At 49.6% G+C, this 19,253-nt stretch overlaps 1 protein-coding gene across 2 annotated transcripts in view; it reads right to left on the reverse strand.

Annotated features, from left to right (window-relative positions):
- Positions 1–5,768: 5,768 nt before the first annotated feature.
- Positions 5,769–19,253, reverse strand: part of C2CD2 (C2 calcium dependent domain containing 2) — a 70,117-nt gene continuing 56,632 nt past the window's right edge. For both annotated transcript variants that reach the window (XM_017855196.1, XM_017855195.1), the window contains exons 13-14: positions 17,473–17,782; positions 5,769–7,775 (exon numbers count right to left, since the gene is read on the reverse strand). In XM_017855196.1, the coding sequence (XP_017710685.1) occupies positions 7,555–7,775; positions 17,473–17,782 (531 nt within the window). In that variant the 3' untranslated portion in view covers positions 5,769–7,554. The remainder of the gene's footprint in view (positions 7,776–17,472; positions 17,783–19,253) is intronic.

The raw sequence follows: 19,253 nt of genomic DNA on the forward strand, positions 1-19,253 counted from the left end.
TATATATATATATATATAGAGAGAGAGAGAGAGAGAGAGAGAGAGAGAGAGAGAGATAGCGCGAGAGAGAGCGCCGTAGTCCTTACTCTCTCCAATTGACACAGGCAGAGCCAGAGACTCCCGGCTGTGAGCAGAGGTTCTCCAGGCAAACAGCCAGTGCTCAAATTCTGGTCTAGCCAGCTGTCAGCTTGGGCAAGTTACTTAACCTCTCTGTGCCTCAGTTTCTTAACCTGTAAAGCTGAAATAGATCATGCCTCATGGAGTTGTTTCAGAGAATATATGAGGCACTACATATAAAACTATTTAAAAAATTCTTGTCACATAGTGAGTGTGAAATTATTATTAGCTATTGTTGTGATCTCAAGTCTTTCTCTAACTTTATTTTATTTATTTATTTGAGATGGAGTCTCACTCTGTCGCCCAGGCTGGAGTGCAATGGCGTGATCTCGGCTCACTGTAACCTCTGCCTCCCAGGTTCAAGCGATTCTCCTGCCTCAGCCTCCCAAGTAGCTGGGATTATAGGCATGCACCATCACACCTGGCTAATTTTTGTATTTTTGGTAGAGACGGGGTTTTACCATGTTGGCCAGGCTAGTCTTGAACTCCTGACCTCAGGTGATCCACCCGCCTTTGGCCTCCTAAAGTGCTGGAATTACAGGCGTGAGCCACCGTGCCTGGCCTTTTATAAAAGCTATGCTTGCTACCGAACTAGACTATAAATTAATAAATCCCGGCCGGGCGCGGTGGCTCAAGCCTGTAATCCCAGCACTTTGGGAGGCCGAGACAGGCGGATCACGAGGTCAGGAGATCGAGACCATCCTGGCTAACACGATGAAACCCCGTCTCTACTAAAAAAATACAAAATCTAGCCGGGCGAGGTGGCGGGTGCCTGTAGTCCCAGCTACTCCGGAGGCTGAGGCAGGAGAATGGCACAAACCCGGGAGGCAGAACTTGCAGTGAGCTGAGATCCGGCCACTGCACTCCAGCCCGGGCTACAGAGCGAGACTCCGTCTCAAAAAAGTAAAAAAATAAAAAAATAAAATAAATCCCCTGGGCTTAGTGCAATGCTCCACCTGGTACAGCAATGATGATCACCAGCTGATAACCCTTCTATTAAGGTGCCCAAGATCCCTGCACATCCAACTTTATAAATATCAATGATGTTAATATAGATCTATAAATACATAGGCAACTAGTTTTGAATGCCTGTTACAGCGGGGTGTGACTCGTAGTTTCCACTGTGGACCGTCGCAGTGTGGAGCTGGGGAAGGGCAGTGGAGGAAAGCTGATGTTTCTAGGTCATCATTGGGAGGAGGGTCCGGCCTCAGCAGCTTTCTCTCTAGGGGGAGCACTGTGCGATGTCAGCCATCCTAGTGTCTAGCCCCTTTGGTGAGTGATCTGCATTTTAAAAATAAACTTTATTGACATACACACACCACCCTGGCTTTGTAGGGGTGCCAAGGTCAAAACAGCATGTGGTCATCCCCTCCAGTGTCCTGCTCTGCCACCAGCACCGGGTCCTCGGTGGGGGGGGTGGTGAGGTGAATGGAAACAAAGCTGCTGTCTGTGGTCACGTAAGGGTCATCAGCTGACCTTTGTCCTTGCTCTGCTAGGTGGGCAGTGACTGTACGAAGCCCCGGGGGATATAGGAAATGAGAGCAATGCAGGACAGCGAAGCCGGAGAGCTGGAGGCCTGAACCACGCCCCTGCAAGCACGCCGATTCCACAGCCTGCAGAGAAGCTCCTTCGTGGGGAAGGCAGGGCTTGAGTTGGGTTAGACCATTCGAAGAGTGAGTGTGAACTGCTGGGCACGAGGATGCGCACCCAGAATGACCGAGGGTGGTTGAGTTGGATTAACCTGGGCAGTGGAGACGCATTCGCAAGAACACAGTGCTCACCTGGAGGTGATCAGCTTAGGAAAGTTGACAAATTAGGACAAGCTTGGCCTCCAGCAACTCCGTCCAGCCTCCTCCTGGAGGATCAGCACAAAGTGGGTCCCGCTGGCCACACAGAGGAAGCAGCAGTTCCATCACTGGGTTCTGAACCACTTCTAACTCCAAACAACAGGCACTGCCATCACCACCTTGCGGTGCCCAGGAAATGGAGCAGATGACCTGGAACCCAGCTGGGAAGTATCAGTGAGTGGGCGGGACAGCTGAGAGGAGGGGTGGGCGGTGTGGGGGCAGGAGGCTGGGCCTGTCCAGTAGCTTCCTCCAGGACACCAGCTCTCCACGTGCTCTGCTGTCTGGGCACCGCAGGGGGAATGAAGACTGAGGGAGACCACAGGCACTGATGCCTACAAAGGAGGCAAGATGCCTGCATGGGGCCCGCAGGACACGTTTGTGACCCGACTCCGACCCGACTCCATCGCCTCCATCCCAGAACCACCGTGAGCCCCAGGCAAGAGCAGACACCGTTCCACCTGTGGCTGAGCCAGATACCTGTCCCCCCGTCCCCCTCTGCATGTGCCTGGGCCACTCACTGCGGTGGGGAATGGACAGTGAAGTCCAAGGATGGATGAGCGCGTCCCCCGATGCCAAGTGAAGAGAGCTCCTCAGAAGGTCCCTGTGGATGGCGTGGGGACACAGCTGCTCTTCAGGGGTGGACCACCTGACACACACCCTCGTGTGGGCTTCACCCCCATTCCACTCCCTCGCCGGACTTCGGCACTCTGTTGGCACTTCCCGTGTGTCACCCTCAGGCCACCGTATGCTGGGCTCTGCCGCTGGGGGAGTCCAGGCCAACAGTCCCTGACATGTAGCATCCACAGTTACCCTGACCCAAGGGTCACTGGAATTTTTTTTGAGACAGAGTCTCACTCTGTCACCCAGGCTGGAGTGCAATGGCGCAATCTTGCCTCACTGCAACCTCCGCCTCCCAGGTTCAAGCAGTTCTCCTGCCTCAGCCTCCCAAGTAGCTGGGATTACAGGTGAGTGCCGCCAAGCCCAGAGATGGGGTTTCACCACGTTGGCCAGGATGGTCTCGAACTCCTGACCTCAGATGATCTGCCCACCTCGGCCTCCTAAAGTGCTGGGATTACAAGTGTGAGCCACCGCGCCCGGCCCCCTGGAAATACTTTCTATAGTTAATGATTTTAGCCCCAGGCCTAGAAAGAACGCTAAACAGCTTAACATCATGTAAGAAGCCCGTTAGGAAAGTCCTTTGCAAAGAACCAAGCAAGGACTAAGCAAGCGCAAGGCAATATCCACCTCTTCTTTTACTTTTATTTTTAAATTTTCATTTATTTATTTATTTTGAGACGGGAGTCTTGCTCTGTTGCCCAGGCTGGAGTGCAGTGATGTGACGGCACGATCTTGGCTCACTACAACCTCTGCCTCCTGCGTTCAAGTTATTCTCCTGTCTCAGCCTCCCAAGTAGCTGGGACTACAGGCATGCACCACCACTAACACTAATTTTTGTATTTTTAGTAGAAACGGGGTTTCACCATGTTGGCCAGGCTGGTCTCAAACTCCTAAACTCAAGTGATCCCTTGCCTCAGCCTCCCAAAGTGCTGGGATTTACAGGCACGAGCCACCGCGCCCAGCCTGCCTCTTCTTTTACGTTAATTGGCTGTGATGGTTGGTCACTTGCAGTGACCTGATGAAAGGGATGCTCAGAGAAGACCCTGAGACTTCTAAGACAGAACAGGACTCAGGAAAAACAACTCAGCGTGTAGTGTTCTGTGTGCACATTTATTTCTTCAAAGATTGTTTGTGTTCCAGCCACATCTCCAAAGGAACCCACCCAAGCCCGTGCGCAGGCTTGGTGCAGGACTGTCTTCGGCATTTAAAGTGCTATTGAGGAGTACAATCATTGTCACGTAAGTTCATCACCGCACTCCAGTGTCAGGCCAAACCCTTCCGCAGACCTGGAAAACCTGCCATTTTCTTCTCTTTTTACAATGCAGTTTTGACATAACAGTGGTAAACGACAAACCACAAGCCTCAGTGATGAATGGTGCACTACTGCCCAGCTGCTGAGAGAACGGGGCAGTGTACTGCGTTTCCAATGCAAATAGTCATGGACCCGAGGTAACCTGAGTTTGCTCTGCAGGATTCCGCAGGGGCCTCGCCCTGTGCAGGCTGCTTTGGTCATCGTGTCTGGGCCGGTTTGGGGCAGTGGGGAGAGGGCCTGGCAGCAGGGTTTATGCCAGCCCCGAGGTCTGTTTTCCATCGGACAGAGATACATGTCCTGACTTCCACCGTCCACCAATTTGGACTCTGAAGTTTCCAGATCAAGAGCCGTGAGATTATTACCCGGAAACACCGGCCTTCGGTCGCCAGCAGTGTACATTAATCTTTCCCTCTCTGCTCAAAGCAACTTTGCAACTCTCGTCTATAGAGGTGGCCAGTAAAACCCAAGCAAAAATCTAAATGGGCACCAAGGTGCCACTGAGTGGCCCTCGGTCATAAGGGATCGGGGCTGGTTTTGAACTCAGACTTGAAACTTGATTAAAATAAATTGCTCTGTCAAAACTCTCACAGCAGGTTTTCAGCAGGAACAAGAAGATGGCTACTTTTGTTATTGCTACAATAACACACACCTGTGTGCAGACACACATACCACACACACACACTTAAAGCTCCATTTCACTCCTCCACAAAGAACAGAGGCACCTCCTTAGCAAACGGGGAAGGGTTGCAAGCTCATTAAAACCAACATGAGCACCCAGTTCCAGAGATACAGACACAGTTAATCTTAGTGTTCATGAGGAATCGCTTTTAAAACACCACTCGGCAAAACTTTCATCCAGACAAAAGCCAAAAACAAAAGCCCTCAAGCCGCAAAAGCTCGTAGAAGAGGTGAGACGATAAAGGTGATTTACACGTCAGTATTTTTAGCATTTGGTGGATAATCTTAATTTATCTTTAACCTTCACAACATTTACTTTATCATAAATACCCTACACCATGAAAAAAAAAACCTGTATAAAACAGCTTGGGAAACAAACAGTCACAGTATCAATACAGCCCATTTCTCACGGGGCTACCCTGAAGCCAGCCTACGTCTTTCCTTTGCCTTTGCTTCATAAACTCCCTCCCACATTGGTGTTTTCTGTAACTTCAGAAAAGGCCATTGGATGGAGACAACATGAGTGTGTCTATAGGAAGCAGAGCCCTAGACCTAGGTATTCAACAGTAAGCAATGCTCATGGGATTCATCTGGAAATGGAATAGTTAAAAACTATTTTTTTTTTTCTTAAGAGCAAGAAGGCTTAATACAAAATTCCGGGGCCGGCATGGTGGTTCATGCCTATAATCCCAGAACTTTGGGAGGCCAAGGTGGATGGATCACCTGAGGTCAGGAGTTCGAGACCAGCCTGACCAACATGGTGAAACTCCATCTCTACTAAATACAAATAAGTTAGCCGGGCGTGGTGGCGGCGCCTGTAATCCCAGCTACTTGGGAGGCTGAGGCAGGAGAATCGCTTGAACCCAGAAGGCAGAGGTTGCAGTGAGCCGCCACTGCACTCCAGCCTGGGCAACAGAGTGAAATTCCGTCTCGAAAAAAACATTTTTTAAATAAAAAAATTAAAAAAAACTTCTGATCTCCTCGCACTTGAATAGAGTACACCTGAATTCCAAAATCAAATAAAAAAGAACAAGAACAATGTAAAACTCCTCATCAAGTTCCCCGAAAATCTGACAACATAATGATTCTCCTAGGAATTCTTATATGTCCAGGCCTTTGTACCACAACGGCCAAGAGCAATAAAAGTTCAAGTAACACTCAGTGAAACATCTGTCCCATCTGTTCCCCAAAAGACCCTAGCATGATCCCCTGGACTTTGGGGACAGAAACTTGGTAAAGTATTTCACCATATTTTGAAACTCCAGGTGCTTTTTTTTTTTTTTTACAATGATTAAAACTGGAATATAATTTTTGAAAACAAAGCAGGTTGAAAAAGTCATTTTAAAGTCACTTGATAACTCCTGGAACACCTAAGAAATTTGTAATGCGCATTTTAAAGTGAAATTCCTAATGTTGTTTTCTAATCTCTCCCCTAAAAAAGAAGAAAAAAAATCCCATAATTTTGGTTTTATACAGGTTTTCACTACAAAAGAAAAAATCCTATAATTTTGGTTTTATATAGCTTTTGACTTACCAGTGGCTCTATTACCCCCGAAATAGTTCATGTTTAAGGATTAACAAAAGAGCCTACGGAAGGAATCTCGCCCATTTCCGTCTCCATGACAGAAGTCAAGCTTTCATAACGGCCTTTTACATCTCTTTGGAGAAAAGTGAATCATATTAAACTGTCAAAAACACTTCACCCCAGTGATGACTGTTCGTTCACCAGCATGTCTACTGGCAGTGGCACATTCAGGGCAGACCAAAGTGAAATCTGTGAATGAACTGAAACGGAAAGGCAACGGATGAGGAAAGCGACTGCAATGATACTTAGGGATATTCAAATGGTGTGCCAGGTGATCACGTTTTCCACCAAAACAAACCCAAACAAGGGCACCCAACCTGCGTCCCCGAGGACTGTTCACAGCAAAATTCTGAAGCGCGCATAGAAGGAATTTCCTGCAAGTTTGGCCCATTTGTTACTAAACTTCCATTCCAAAGACTGACACCTGAGACACAAAATAATTTCCTCCATTGCCCTAAAAGGACTTTGTTTTGGCTACTGGCAGCATTTGGCAAAATCCATGTGTGTGTTTGGTTACCGTGTTGTACGAGCGGTCACGTATGGCTCCTGACTTCATCCGACAGGCCTGCTGTGCTCTTGTTTAGCAAGTATGACAGGCGGAAGAAAAAAAAAACTTGGATGTCAACTTCTCCACTAGTATTATTAGAGCTTTTAACACAATAGAGAAAAATGTAAAAACCATGTGAGAATATATATGTATCTTCCACTTGCAAGTAGGCTCAAAGTAAACTTAGAAAAGTGTTCTGCATACTATGCATAGGATATAGTTAGTGTTCAAGTTCTATGGCTAATATCAAAGGTAGATGACTTCCTACATCTGTCATAGCGTCTCCATTCCTATCAAAATTTCTCTGTTTATCCACATCCTGTCTATGTTCCACTTCCCTGTACACAGGGCCAGCTGCATTTTTTATTCCAAGCAGCAGATGAGGAGAGGTGGCCCACCCTTTCCATTCACAGTGACAGCACAGCGGGGTACCTCCGTTTTGTGACATGGTCCAGGCATGGACCAAAAACAACACTTGTTAGTGTAGAATAGGTAAACTGAGTCCCTCAAACCTGCCCTCCACAATCCATTAGAGTATATTATTTCACTTATAATGTTAATCTCCTTCTAATATTGAACCCTAACTCTTAGCTTTGAGCACAGCCCAAGCTTTGTGGCTGTCAAGTCTCATTTGGCATCTGGTGGCGAGTTGGGCATTTTATCCTCTCTGGGGGAAACCTCCTGGCTGGAGACTCAGATTTTGTTTTCCCTTTAAAAGACTAGATGGTTGGAAGAAACCCAGCAAGACAAGCGGGGCATCTGGACATCTGGCGGGCACACTGGCTGCATCCTGGTGAGGGTAGTTAACGCGGGTGCACGTCTTCTGGCTTGGAGGTGATGACCTCAGGCGCTATGTGCAGGGCTCCACGGGGGCACCATTCATGGTGTTCTTGTTTCTGTGCCTGGAGAGCAGCTTCTTGTTCAGGATCCTGGTGAGGGTGACGCCTTTCCTCCGGGAACCCTCTGGCTGCTCCAGGAACACAAGGTCATTGTGTGACTGACTCATGCCCGGGTCTTTCTGTTGATGCCGCCGGCGGAAGAACAGCTTTGCCCCTTTCCTTAGAATTCCTCCTGGAAGAGGGAAGCACAGGGGCTGGTCAAGTGGGCGGGGAATGAGGGGCTGAATGACTGCTCCAATGGGACAAAGGGAAAAGGAGGCTCGAATGCCTCTAACAAAGGGCCGGTTTACTACTTCAATGTGCTGCTGTCACTATCTGCATGAGAAAAAAACAACTGGAATCCGGCTTGTACAAAACGAGATTTTTCAAGATGAAATGGAAAGGAGATTATAACAGTAGAAGCAGTAAAGCCTGGACTATTGGTTGATATCCCTTTCCAAGGATGGTATTTATATTCCTGATTTTTTGGGGGGATGGAGTCTTGCTGTCTGTCACCCAGGCTGGAGTGCGGTGGTGTGTGTGATCTTGGCTCACTGCAACCTCCACCTCCAGGTTCAAGCGATTCTCCTGCCTCAGCCTCCCAAATGGCTGGGATTACAGGTGCGCACCACCACGCCTAGCTAATTTTTTGTATTTCTAGTAGAGACAGGGTTTCACCATGTTGGTCAGGCTGGTCTTGAACTCCTGACCTCAGGTGATTCACGACCCTCAGCCTCCCAAAGCGCTGGGAGCTAGGATTACAGGCGTGAGTCATCACACCTGGCTTATATCCCTGATTTTCTATCAGATCAAATGGAGGCAGACAGCTGTTGCCTCAGTTGGGACACCAAGGACACCTGGGTCCCCTCTGTGCCACCCACTTCCCCTCATTAGGAAAGGTGTAGGTGGCAAAGCAGTACTGTGCCCCAGAAAGGATCATCACACTCATAAAACCCAATTAAGACCCTGAGAACAATGGCATTCACTTTCTTAGGAATGTTAAATAATAGTTGCTCTTTTGGGAATAAGATTTTATTAAAAAATAATTCCAGATCCTATCATATCTATTAGGCCATGCCATCTGAAGTTTGTCACTTGGGCATATTTGGCCTACAAAACCTCAATTTTGTGTCGTTTGATCTATGTTTACAGATAGATCTTTATATACAGATACTTATCTGGATATAGATATCCATCAAGTAGTAGAATATAGAATAGAAAAAAATTAGCAGCAGCAGCAACAATAATTTCAACAGCAATGATTCCTTAAAAATCAAGTATGAGCTAATGCAGCGGGTGCAAGAGCCCACTAATTTGCTTTTTCACAAATTAGTTTAACATCCTATTAACCAAGGCTGACAAGGTTGAGGGAGTAAGCATTTCAGTCCAGCCTGTGAAATTCATTACCACTTGCATGTAGGTGGTAATGACTTTGAAAGAAGACAGGTCTGATCATCATGAAGAGGAGCTTTATTCTTAATGTGATAATTTATTCCCTTTGTGATAGACATATCCAATAAACATCTCAACAGCCATGACATATGCAAATCGCCACCCATGTTGAGGAGGTTAAAGGAGGGGATGAAGAAGATCAATTTCCTCTTCTAAATGAAATGCACACCAACAGTTGTGGCATCTGAGGGCAGTCGGAGAAACCTGACCTAGACCTGCCTATGAATCTTTGTATAATCAAAGCCTACTATGGGGAAAGAAGCGTGTGCCCCTGAGCCTGACTTTAAGCACGAACTACTGTGTCCCATCTGCTCTGCCCAGGTTACATACAGGACAGAAACTGAGAAGAGGAAGGGCCGCAATGAACTGTATTTAATTTGATCAAAGCGGCCATCATTTTTTTAAAAACTTGACTCTCTCAATACAACCAAATCACTTCTTATGATGTATCGTTTGGACATTTTTTTTACAGTGATCTAAAGTTAGGAGCCTGTGCGCAGGTTGCTGGAAAAGGAATAAAAAAGGAGGGTAAGTAGTATCAACGTGTAAATGACGTCCCTGTTGTCCGCAGGCCTAATGGTACACCTGTGGGACATCAGTGTCAGTTCCTGGAGTGATTCACGTCCCTGAAAAATGCAGCACGTCGTGAAAAACCAGCCATCAGCAGGGCATGTTCTGACGGCTGGATAATGACCCCCAACTGGACATGGCTTTGGAGTTTGGCCAGTGGGGCAGATGCAGTAGTGCCGATGTGGCTAACTGCCTGTTGTATCAGATGGCACCTGCTGGGGAAATGCCCTGGGCATGGTGATAGGGGCTCCCAGGAAGAGGAACCCCCAGCTGTCAGGGGGCTCTGAGACCACCAGGTGACCTGAGGTTGGGGGATGAGGGGGACCCTCATGGTATTTCTGATCTGTAGGCACCTGCCTTGAAGCTCTGCTTTAGGCTCACCTTGGAGGCCCTGAAGGGCCTATAGACATGGGCTCTCAGGTGGAACAGGGGAGAGGAAAGGTGGATCCAACAGCTTCACCTGGACTGCTCCAACGTCACCCCCTTCACTTCCCAGGGGGAATGGAGGCCTAGCGGGAGGGAACAGCAACCCATCCCTCAAATCAACCACAGAGCCAAGGTCTCAGAACCCCCAGCAGTGAGAGGTTCCTTCCTGCTCCATCTCCAAAGTCCATTTCATAGGCATCCCTGTACTGAAGCTGGCCTGGGGTCTGGAGTCAGGCCTGAGGTATGAGCAGGGACACCGTTATGGGCTGAACTTGGCTCCCCCACCCCCACCCAAATTCATATGTTACAGTCCTAACCCCCAGTACTTCACAGAATGTGACCTTATTTGGAGACGGGGTCTTTGCAGAAGTCATCAAGTTAAAATTAGATCATCGGGGTGGCCCGTGATCCAATATGCCTGCTGTCCTTATCAAAAGGGGGAATTTAGAAACAGAGACAGACACACAGGGGAAGACATTGTGAAGGGTCACAGGAAGGACGCCACATGAAGATGAAAGCGGGGCACAGGGTGATGCTTCTACAAGCCAAGGAGCGCCAAAGGTTGTCAGCAGCTGTCAGGAGCTGGAGAGGCAGGAGCAGGCTTTCCCACAGGGCCTCAGAAGGGGTGGCGCTGCTAGCACCAGCAGCTCAGACTTCCAGCCTCCAGAACAGGGAGAGAATCAGTGCTCCTGGTGTTGAAAACACCGTTTGTGGTACTTGGATACAGCCCTGGGAGGAGAGGGGGTACATTTGGCTTAAGGATCCAGGAACGCCCACCATGTCTTCCTGTTCAGTCCTCAGAACCCAGGCAGACACGTGGAGGAGTGGGGGAGTGGAGAGGACAGTGGAGCAGTGTCCTCAGCCCCAAGCCCTCAAATCAGCCGGCCTCTAAGGACTACAGGCGGGCAGGCCCTTCCTGGAGAATCTGGCATGATGGGGGTCTGGGGACACCGGGCATGAGCATTTTTCAAAAGATCCCAGGTATTTCAAACATGTAGCTGGGGTTGCCCACTGCTAGCCCAGGTCTGGCCAAAATACCACTAGTGCTTAGAGCACCCGGAGGCCACAGCAGACAACGCAGGGGCAGGCCAGGGCCAAGGACACGGGCACCGTACCTGCTCTCCTGTGTGCTGCTGCTCATGCTCCTTCACGCTTCACTCTGGGGGCCTGCAGACCACAGGGTTGTGTGGGGAGAAGCTGACGCAGCCCACCCGCAGGGCCCCACACCATGCCAGAGACGCGCGGTGTGCCCAGGTTAAGAGGGAAGTGGGGTGTGCAGACAGGCAAGGCACGGCTGTGTTCAAAAGACCTCAGAACAGGAATAGGAGTTGGACACGGTGGCTCAGCCCTGTAATCCCAGCACTTTAGGAGTCTGAGGTCTGGAGAATCCCCTGAGCCCAGGAATTGGAGACTAGCCTAGGTGACATAACAAGACCCCATCTCTATTTAAAAAATAAAAATAAAAAAATTAAACTTTAAAAAAAAAAATAAAATGGGATATGCACATTTTCAAGCAGTTACTTTAAGTTATGCAAGGGAAATCGAACTACAAGTGCCTAAACCTGGGAGGCTGAGGCAGGTGTTTTACTTGAGCACAAGAATTTGAGACTGCAATGAGCTATGATCTTGCCACTGCACTCCAGTCTGGGTGACAGAACAAGACCCTGTCTCAAAATAAAATAAAATAAAAGAATAAAAATAAAAACTGCCTAAAATTCTAATTCTTGGCATATTAAGACAAAATAGCAAGGATTGCAGCCTGCATGTAAAAAGATGGTAGACAAGAAAGATTGGCACGGCATGTTTGTTTTAACCTCACTACTGGCTCCAGCCTGTTGTCTGTCCAGACCCTGAGGGACTAACTTGTTTTGGCGGCAGATCCCCGCCCCAGGGAGCCCTATACCTCTTCCATGGGCCACACCCCACCCCGAGGGGCTGGTAACAAGGTTATTTTCTGTTTTTCCATCTTCACTAACGCTTTCCAGAGCATGTCTGCTGTTTTGTTAAATTTCTTTTTTTTGAGACGGAGTCTCACTCTGTTGCCCAGGCTGGAGTGCCGTGGCGTGATCTCAGCTCACTGCAACCTCCACCTCCCAAGCTCAAGTGACTCTTCTGCCTCAGCCTCCCGAGTAGCTGGGATTACAGGTGCGAGCCACCACCCCCGGCTAATTTTGTATTTTTAGTAGAGACGGGGTTTCTCCATGTTGGCCAGGCTGGTCTCAAACTCCTGACCTCATGATCCACCTGCCTTGGCCTCCCAAAGTGCTGGGATTACAGGTGTGAGCTACCGCTCCTGGCCTGTTTTGTTGAATTTCATAGTTCAACATCAATGCCAGAAACCAGATTATGGTCATATGTGCCCGTGTGCAAATCTTCCCGAAATCATTTGTGTGACTTGCACTTTCCCCTAACCTGGTAATTTGTCACAGTTTCTAGGGGGATGGCATCAACTTCTCATACAGGGGATGGTCATGTGCGGGTGGGGACTGAGGTTTGCAGTTCTGTAGACTGGACCCTCAATGATATCCCCCAGCTGCCTCTGAGGAAGGAGGCCTGATCCCTACTATTTTTAGGGTTGCTTTTGGTCACTGTTTTCTTACCTATGGGATTTTAAGATAGATTCCTTAATTAGCTATTTATGTCTGCTAGACTCTGTAGGGACACATGAGGAAGCTGTAAGGTTTGGAGAGGTGGCTGTCTTGGGGTCGCACACTAACGGGGCGGGTGTGTAACACTGGGCTTTCTGGCTCTGCAGTTCATGTTCCCAGGCCCTGCTCTTCCGTGCTGCTACGGATGGCGTCTGAGAAGTGGCCAGCCAGGTGTCTGGAAAAATGGGCAAGTCTGTGGCCCCTGGGGAGGAGACTCCAGAGAGTGTGGATACATCAAAGCCCTTGGGGTCTCACGGAGCAAAGTCCCCTAATCCAGCAAGGACTTGGGCAGGATTCCCAGAATGAGTTGCGTCTCCAGAGAGGCATGCAGGGGCGGGGGAGGAGAGGATTCCAGCCACGCAGACTCATCTCAGGCAGACTCATCTCAGGCAGACTCATCGTCAGCCATGAAGGACCACCACACGGATGGAGGCCATTCCATTCCCTTTCTCGATAGCAATGGGAAAGCCTGTCTTGACTTGGAAGCAGATTGTTCACTGTCACCTTTTGGGTAAACGATGCAGGGAGAACACGGCCCCGGATTTGCCAGTGCACACTAAATAGCCGCCCCACGGTGGTTGTGAGGGACAGGGCTGAGACTGGAGCACGCTCTTGTCTGCTGGGCAGTAAACCCGTATGGAATGTACCAGTCTGCCCACCTGGAATGTACCAGTCTGCCCACCTCGATGAGCAAGCCTGTGAAGTGTCGCTGTGTCAACCTGGCCGCAGCACCCAGAGATTCAACAGAACACGAACTGAGGTGCGGCTGGGAAGGCACTGTGTAGATGTGGTTAACAACCCCAGCCAGTGGACTTTAAGGAAAGGAGATTATCCTGGAGAATGTGGGTAGGCCTCGTCCAATCAGCTGAAGGCCCTAAGCGCAAACACTGGTTTTCCAGGGAGGAAGAAATTCTGCCTCAAGACTAAAGCATCAGCTCTTGCCGGGGTCTGTGGCCTGCCGCCTGCCCTGCAGATTTCAGACCTGTCAATCTCATGAGTCAGTTCCTTAAATATGTAACCTATGGGTTCTGCTTCTCTGGAGGACCCTGACTGATCCAGGAACTGATGGTCTGGATCATCAGACCATCTGGATGATCTGGACCAAGCACATCATCTGCTTGACTTTGAGCCTGCAGAAACTGTTGCCTTTTGCTGATAATGAAGTTCACGCCACGGGCAAGAATAGCTGGCGCCATATTGATTTCAGGAAGCCTGACTACTTGACTCCAGGCTACCTTCTCTACGCCAACAGCAAGAAGCAAAATTTAGACCTCACCCACAAGCTTCAAGATTCCTGAAGATAATCTGGGGAGTGGTTATGTGAAATTTGAGGCAAGTAACCAAGATTTTAAATGGGAGACAGGGAGAAGAAAAAAGTCCTTCCCTGGTTCTAACAAAGTTTAAAAAATCACGAGAAGGCTGAAGTATAAACAAATACAGGAAAGAATTTAAACATCATCTAAATTATAGCTCTAATGTCATAAATATTTCCAAATGTATTCCTATTTGTCTCTACAGAGTCTAACAGATATAGTTAATTGAAGGATCTGTCTTAAAACCCAGCAGATGGGAAAAACAATGACCAGAAGAAGAAAAAAATTGTCTTTGGCTTCCCAAGAACAGCATCAGATTTCAACTGGAACCACAGATGGTCCATGGATAGAAGTGACTACTTTTTAGCTCTGGAGGATGAAAAAGGGAATCAGCCTCTTCCTGTGGGTGTCACAGCGAGGTCGCCGGGTCACATCAGGTACCAGAGCGAGCGCCCTCACCCGATAGGCACTGTACAACCTCAGCCAGAGCAGTTTCAGGAGGAACACGGGGAACTAGCAACCTAGGAGGGGAAAGGCGGAGACGGGAGGGAACACGAGGCAGGCAGGTTGGCTGGCTGCTGAGCTACAGGCTGCACTCCTAGGATGGCTACGTGTAATTGAAAAAAATAAGACAAAAATAACTTACTGTGCAGGCAATTAATTCTGGTTGGCATAGTGATCCTCTTAAGTTAAAGGGAATGAGCATGAGATGAAGAGAAGTAAGAGGCAGAAAGAATTATGCAAGAGCAACATCAGAGTGGACGTGGGTAAGGGTTCTGAGCCATCTACAGACACCACACGCACACGGGACGCCGCTGTGCAGGGTATTTGGCAAGGTTTCTTACTGTTCAAGTGTTTTTCCCAAAACCTCCCTTGAAACTTTTGTTCTTGCTTGTGGTAACACACCCATACTATACCCTCTTAACCATTTCTACCTACACAGTTCAGTGGTGCTGACTCTATCCACAACGGTGGCCAACTTCATTGATCTTTTTTTAAACTAAAAGTAAATCAAAATTTGGGGAATACATTTCCTGTGTGGGCTGGTTTCCAACCAGCAGAACCTCAGGAGGGTTCTAAATACACAGGCACTCTCAGAAACCTAATACAAACTCCTTAGCAGGACAGAAGATACAGGTGGTTCTTAAACCGAAAAAAAAAAAAAAAAACAAGCTTTAGTTTTAAAACGACACCCTCTATTACCAGTTTTGAAAAATGTTTGGTCAAAAAATGAAAATGACTTGGCACCCATAACACAGAATCGCCTCAGACTGTGACAACATCTCACAGAGATGCTAATTACAAGTCTCTTTAAAAACACTGGAAGGAAACATTTAAAACTGCTGCCAAATATGTCCTGTTCAAAAACATGGGGTCAATGCGGTAGGGCCACAGTAGTGAAACGCACGGCACGGCTGAGCCTCTCTGCTGCATTCTCAACTGCTGAGCCTCTGGGGAGCTCTGAGCCTGTGCTGTAGGTGGCCAGCACCAGCCCCCAGCATACCTGCCCGACACCCAGTCCCCAAAGGGTGGACCCCTCATCCACCTGGCCCGTGAAGGGAGAGGAGCAGGGTGGGTGACACAGCAAGGATGGAAACCCAGGGAAAGACTCTCCAGAAGGGAAACCGGACAGAGAGAAGCAGGAGGGACTGGGTGAAGGAACACAGATCTTTGCATGAACAGGGTGAGCTAGGCTTGGCATTTCAGAAGGAATGAGGAGGGCGGATGGGGGGTTGGGTTCTGCCAGGACAAGAGGAAACGGGCCATTGAATCAGGGAAGGGAGAGGAAGAGCTACACCACCATGCACCCATGTTTGTCCCGCCTCACCCAGCACTCACCGTCTCCAAGACAAAGAATAGGCCACAGGTGTGTGTGTCAGGTGACCAGGTCACCTTTGACATAACCCAAGCCAAGGCCTCTTAACAGGAGCACAGGAGCGCAGAGGTCAGTGTGCAGCTTACAGCCCTCAAGAGCTCTGTGGAGGGGGATCCGTGCATAAAGCGCCCCAAGGCCAGGCAGTGGGCAAACAGATCCAAGGGGTCTGAAATCTTATCCAGGAATTTCCTCCTTCTCCCTCTCCTCTTCTAACTTTCCATTTCCCCCCAGCACCTATCCCGACTCTGCATTGGTAAGGACAGGGGCACAGGAGAGGGCGGCCACCATGCCATCGCTGAGGGACACGAAGCAAAGACAGGGAGAGAAGGGACGAGGACAGACTCAAGGACAGTCCAGCCCATGACACGCTGTCAGCTTTGGCACCAGGGACATTTGGGACCAGAGCGTGCTGCACTGTGAGGCTGCCTTGTGGGGGCGTGTCCTGTGCACGGCAGGGCGTTGAGTGGCATCCCTGGCCTCTATTCACTAGATGCCCGTTGCACCCCAGACTCCCAGCTATGACAACTACAGTGTCTCCAGACACTGCCATATTCCCTGGGGGAAAAAGTGCTGGGCTTGAGAATCACTGGTCTATGGCATCAAGAACAGAGGACAAGAGGCAGCGACAGCAGCGCTTAACACAGCTCCCCCAAGGAGCCCCTGCAATTTCCCGACACAGACTGTCTTAGGACATCCTGAGATTTCTGCTGAAAGCTTTGGAGCCCCACACAAGAGCCAGAGCCAGGAGTTAATGCTGAGTTTCACCTGAGCTCACAGCTTGGCCTGCCTTGCCAGTCCTGTCTTCTGCACTGAGATGTCCTTTTGTCCCCCAAATGGTGGAGTCAGGTGGGCGCAGGCAGCGGCCACGCTCCTCATCTTATGGAGGAGGATGCTGAGGCTCGGTGAGTCTCACACCTGGAACCGACCCCAAGCCCCTAGACTACATGCCCTTAGCAAATACATTCAGGTTACTCATGCCAAGGCACTGTCTCGGCAAATCTGCACACGCTTAAGGAATTTATAGTTTTAAAGCACTGAAACTCAGGGCTAATGGAAACAATCAGTACTAATGAAATGATCACCTCCTCGCCACCCACATATTAAGTTAATCAATTCATTATTCCCAGGAGCTCCTCTCCCCGTAGAACCTCCTAGGGTCAGGTGGTGAGGTCTGGTTTTGTTTGAGGTGCAGGGAGACTCTGAGAGGCATAAAGGAGCAAAGATGCCCATATTGGCAGTGGAAGGAGCCCCAGGCTCTGCCTGGCTTTGCTGAGTCTCTGTGGCCCATCATCGTGTAGGGCTCTTGGTAACCCCTCGGGAAGCCAGGTGGAGCAAGCCTGGACTGAGGAAGGGGCCTCTATGCATGGACACACGCTGGCCCCAAATGCAGAGATGATGCTAACCCTCACACAGAAGGACCTGCAGATGCCCCCCATGGGTTCAAACAGTCAGCACAGGGCGTTTCTGGAAAGGGCAGGGGGTGAGGTCCAGAGGGAGCTTGTAGGGGACAAAGGGAACGAAAGCAGATGACTTCAGCTTGGAAGCCAGCATGAGCACAAAGCCTCCAAGTGGGGGGCCCGGGGTTGGGGGCTCGGGAGCAGGTACCTTTATGCTTTTTGGCAGTGCCTGGCTCCGAGACACTCACGGAGCTCTCTGACAGCTCATCACCGTCGGGGTCCAGCAGGGCCTGGCTGCTCCATGCCATGGCCTGGGGCTCCTTCTCCAAGTCCCAGGAGTCTAGCTCATCCTCCTGGGGCTTGGGGGCAAGGGATGCCTGGGCTGACTCAGCTTCCTCCAGTGGGGCAGAGGCTGCGGCGACCTCCGGATGGGATGGGGCATCCTCCTGGTGGGTGCTGTCCACAGAGGCCATGTAGCCGTGCATCAGGGCAGCATCGTGATCCTGAGATAGTGAGGTCTGTCAGGGGCGGTGGGGAAGATGACAAGGGTTACGTGAAAGGAAGAGAGGGTTCGAAAAGACCTGAAAAGCACTCTCCAAAACATTCTAACAGTTGATTTCAAAGTCTCAGAAGATGCAGTAGTGGGCCTCGGAGAAGGCGCGCATACATCACAGCTGTTGCTCATGCTTGGGCTAACAAAGGTCTCCCTTACAGCTGGGGCTCAGGGTCCCTAGGCAGCTGCGGGGTGGCTCCGGAGGCTCAGAGGTTAACCCCCTTCCTCCCGCAGATGGGCCTAGTGGTGGGAGCATTTGTGACAAGCCACAGAAATGAGATGCAAGAGAGCCCGTCCTTCAGAGTCCACGACAGCACAAAGGAAGTGGCCGTGGGTGTTTCGGGTTTAGTTGTCTTTGTTCCTCCACGCGTTTATGTTACCTGCAAGCAGAAATTCACTGGCGCAGCCTCTCAAAAATTATATTTTGTGTAAAAATATTTAAGCGCTAAATTAACCTCTGAGAGTCGGGATAGCGTTTCCTTGGAGGGCGGAAAGTTTGGGAAGGAGGGCACGGGGGCTCCCTGGGGGTCAGTCATGCTGTCCTTGGTGTGGGTGGCAGTGACACAGGCGTTTGCTTAGGGACAATGTGCTGTTCTGACTTAAGTGCTGGCCTGTGGAAGCGCCCACTGACTCAAGATTAGATAATCTCCCCGTCTCTACTAAAAAAAATACAAAAAATTAGCCGGGCGTGGTGGTGGGTCACCTGTAGTCCCAGCTACTCGGGAGGCTGGGGCAGGAGAATGGCGTGAACCTGGGAGGTGGAGCTTGCAGTGAGCTGAGATTGCACCACTGCACTCCAGCCTGGGCAACAGAGCGAGACTCCGTCTCAAATAATAATGATAATAATAATAATAAAAAGATTAGATAATCTGAGCACCAATACAAATAATCACTGCAGTGGATTCAGAACATTAAATACTAAGATCCAGGAGTTCCTCGTGATTTTTAAATACGATCTTAGAAAAAGGCCGGGCGCGGTGGCTCAAGCCTGTAATCCCAGCACTTTGGGAGGTCGAGACGGGCGGATCACAAGGTCAGGAGATCGAGACCATCCTGGCTAACACGGTAAACCCCCGTCTCTACTAAAAAATACAAAAAACTAGCCGGGCGAGGTGGCGGGCGCCTGTAGTCCCAGCTACTCGGGAGGCTGAGGCAGGAGAATGGCGTGAACCCGGGAGGCGGAGCTTGCAGTGAGCTGAGATCCGGCCACTGCACTCCAGCCTGGGTGACAGAGCGAGACTCCGTCTCAAAAAAAAAAAAAAAAGAAAAGAAAAAGAAAAAGCATATGGGAGATGCCCATGGGTCTTGTCCTTATTTTGCTCATTCATTCACCCAAAACTGAAGAAAACCCAACTACCAGGCCCCGGACTTCCAGGGAGGTCATGGATCCCCTGCTGAGGGGCTCTGGAGGGGTCAGGAAGCCCCAAAACACCACC

The sequence above is a fragment of the Rhinopithecus bieti genome, unplaced genomic scaffold (genome assembly GCF_001698545.2).
Source record: "Rhinopithecus bieti isolate Rb0 unplaced genomic scaffold, ASM169854v2 scaffold_40803, whole genome shotgun sequence".
Classification (NCBI taxonomy): domain Eukaryota; kingdom Metazoa; phylum Chordata; class Mammalia; order Primates; family Cercopithecidae; genus Rhinopithecus; species Rhinopithecus bieti.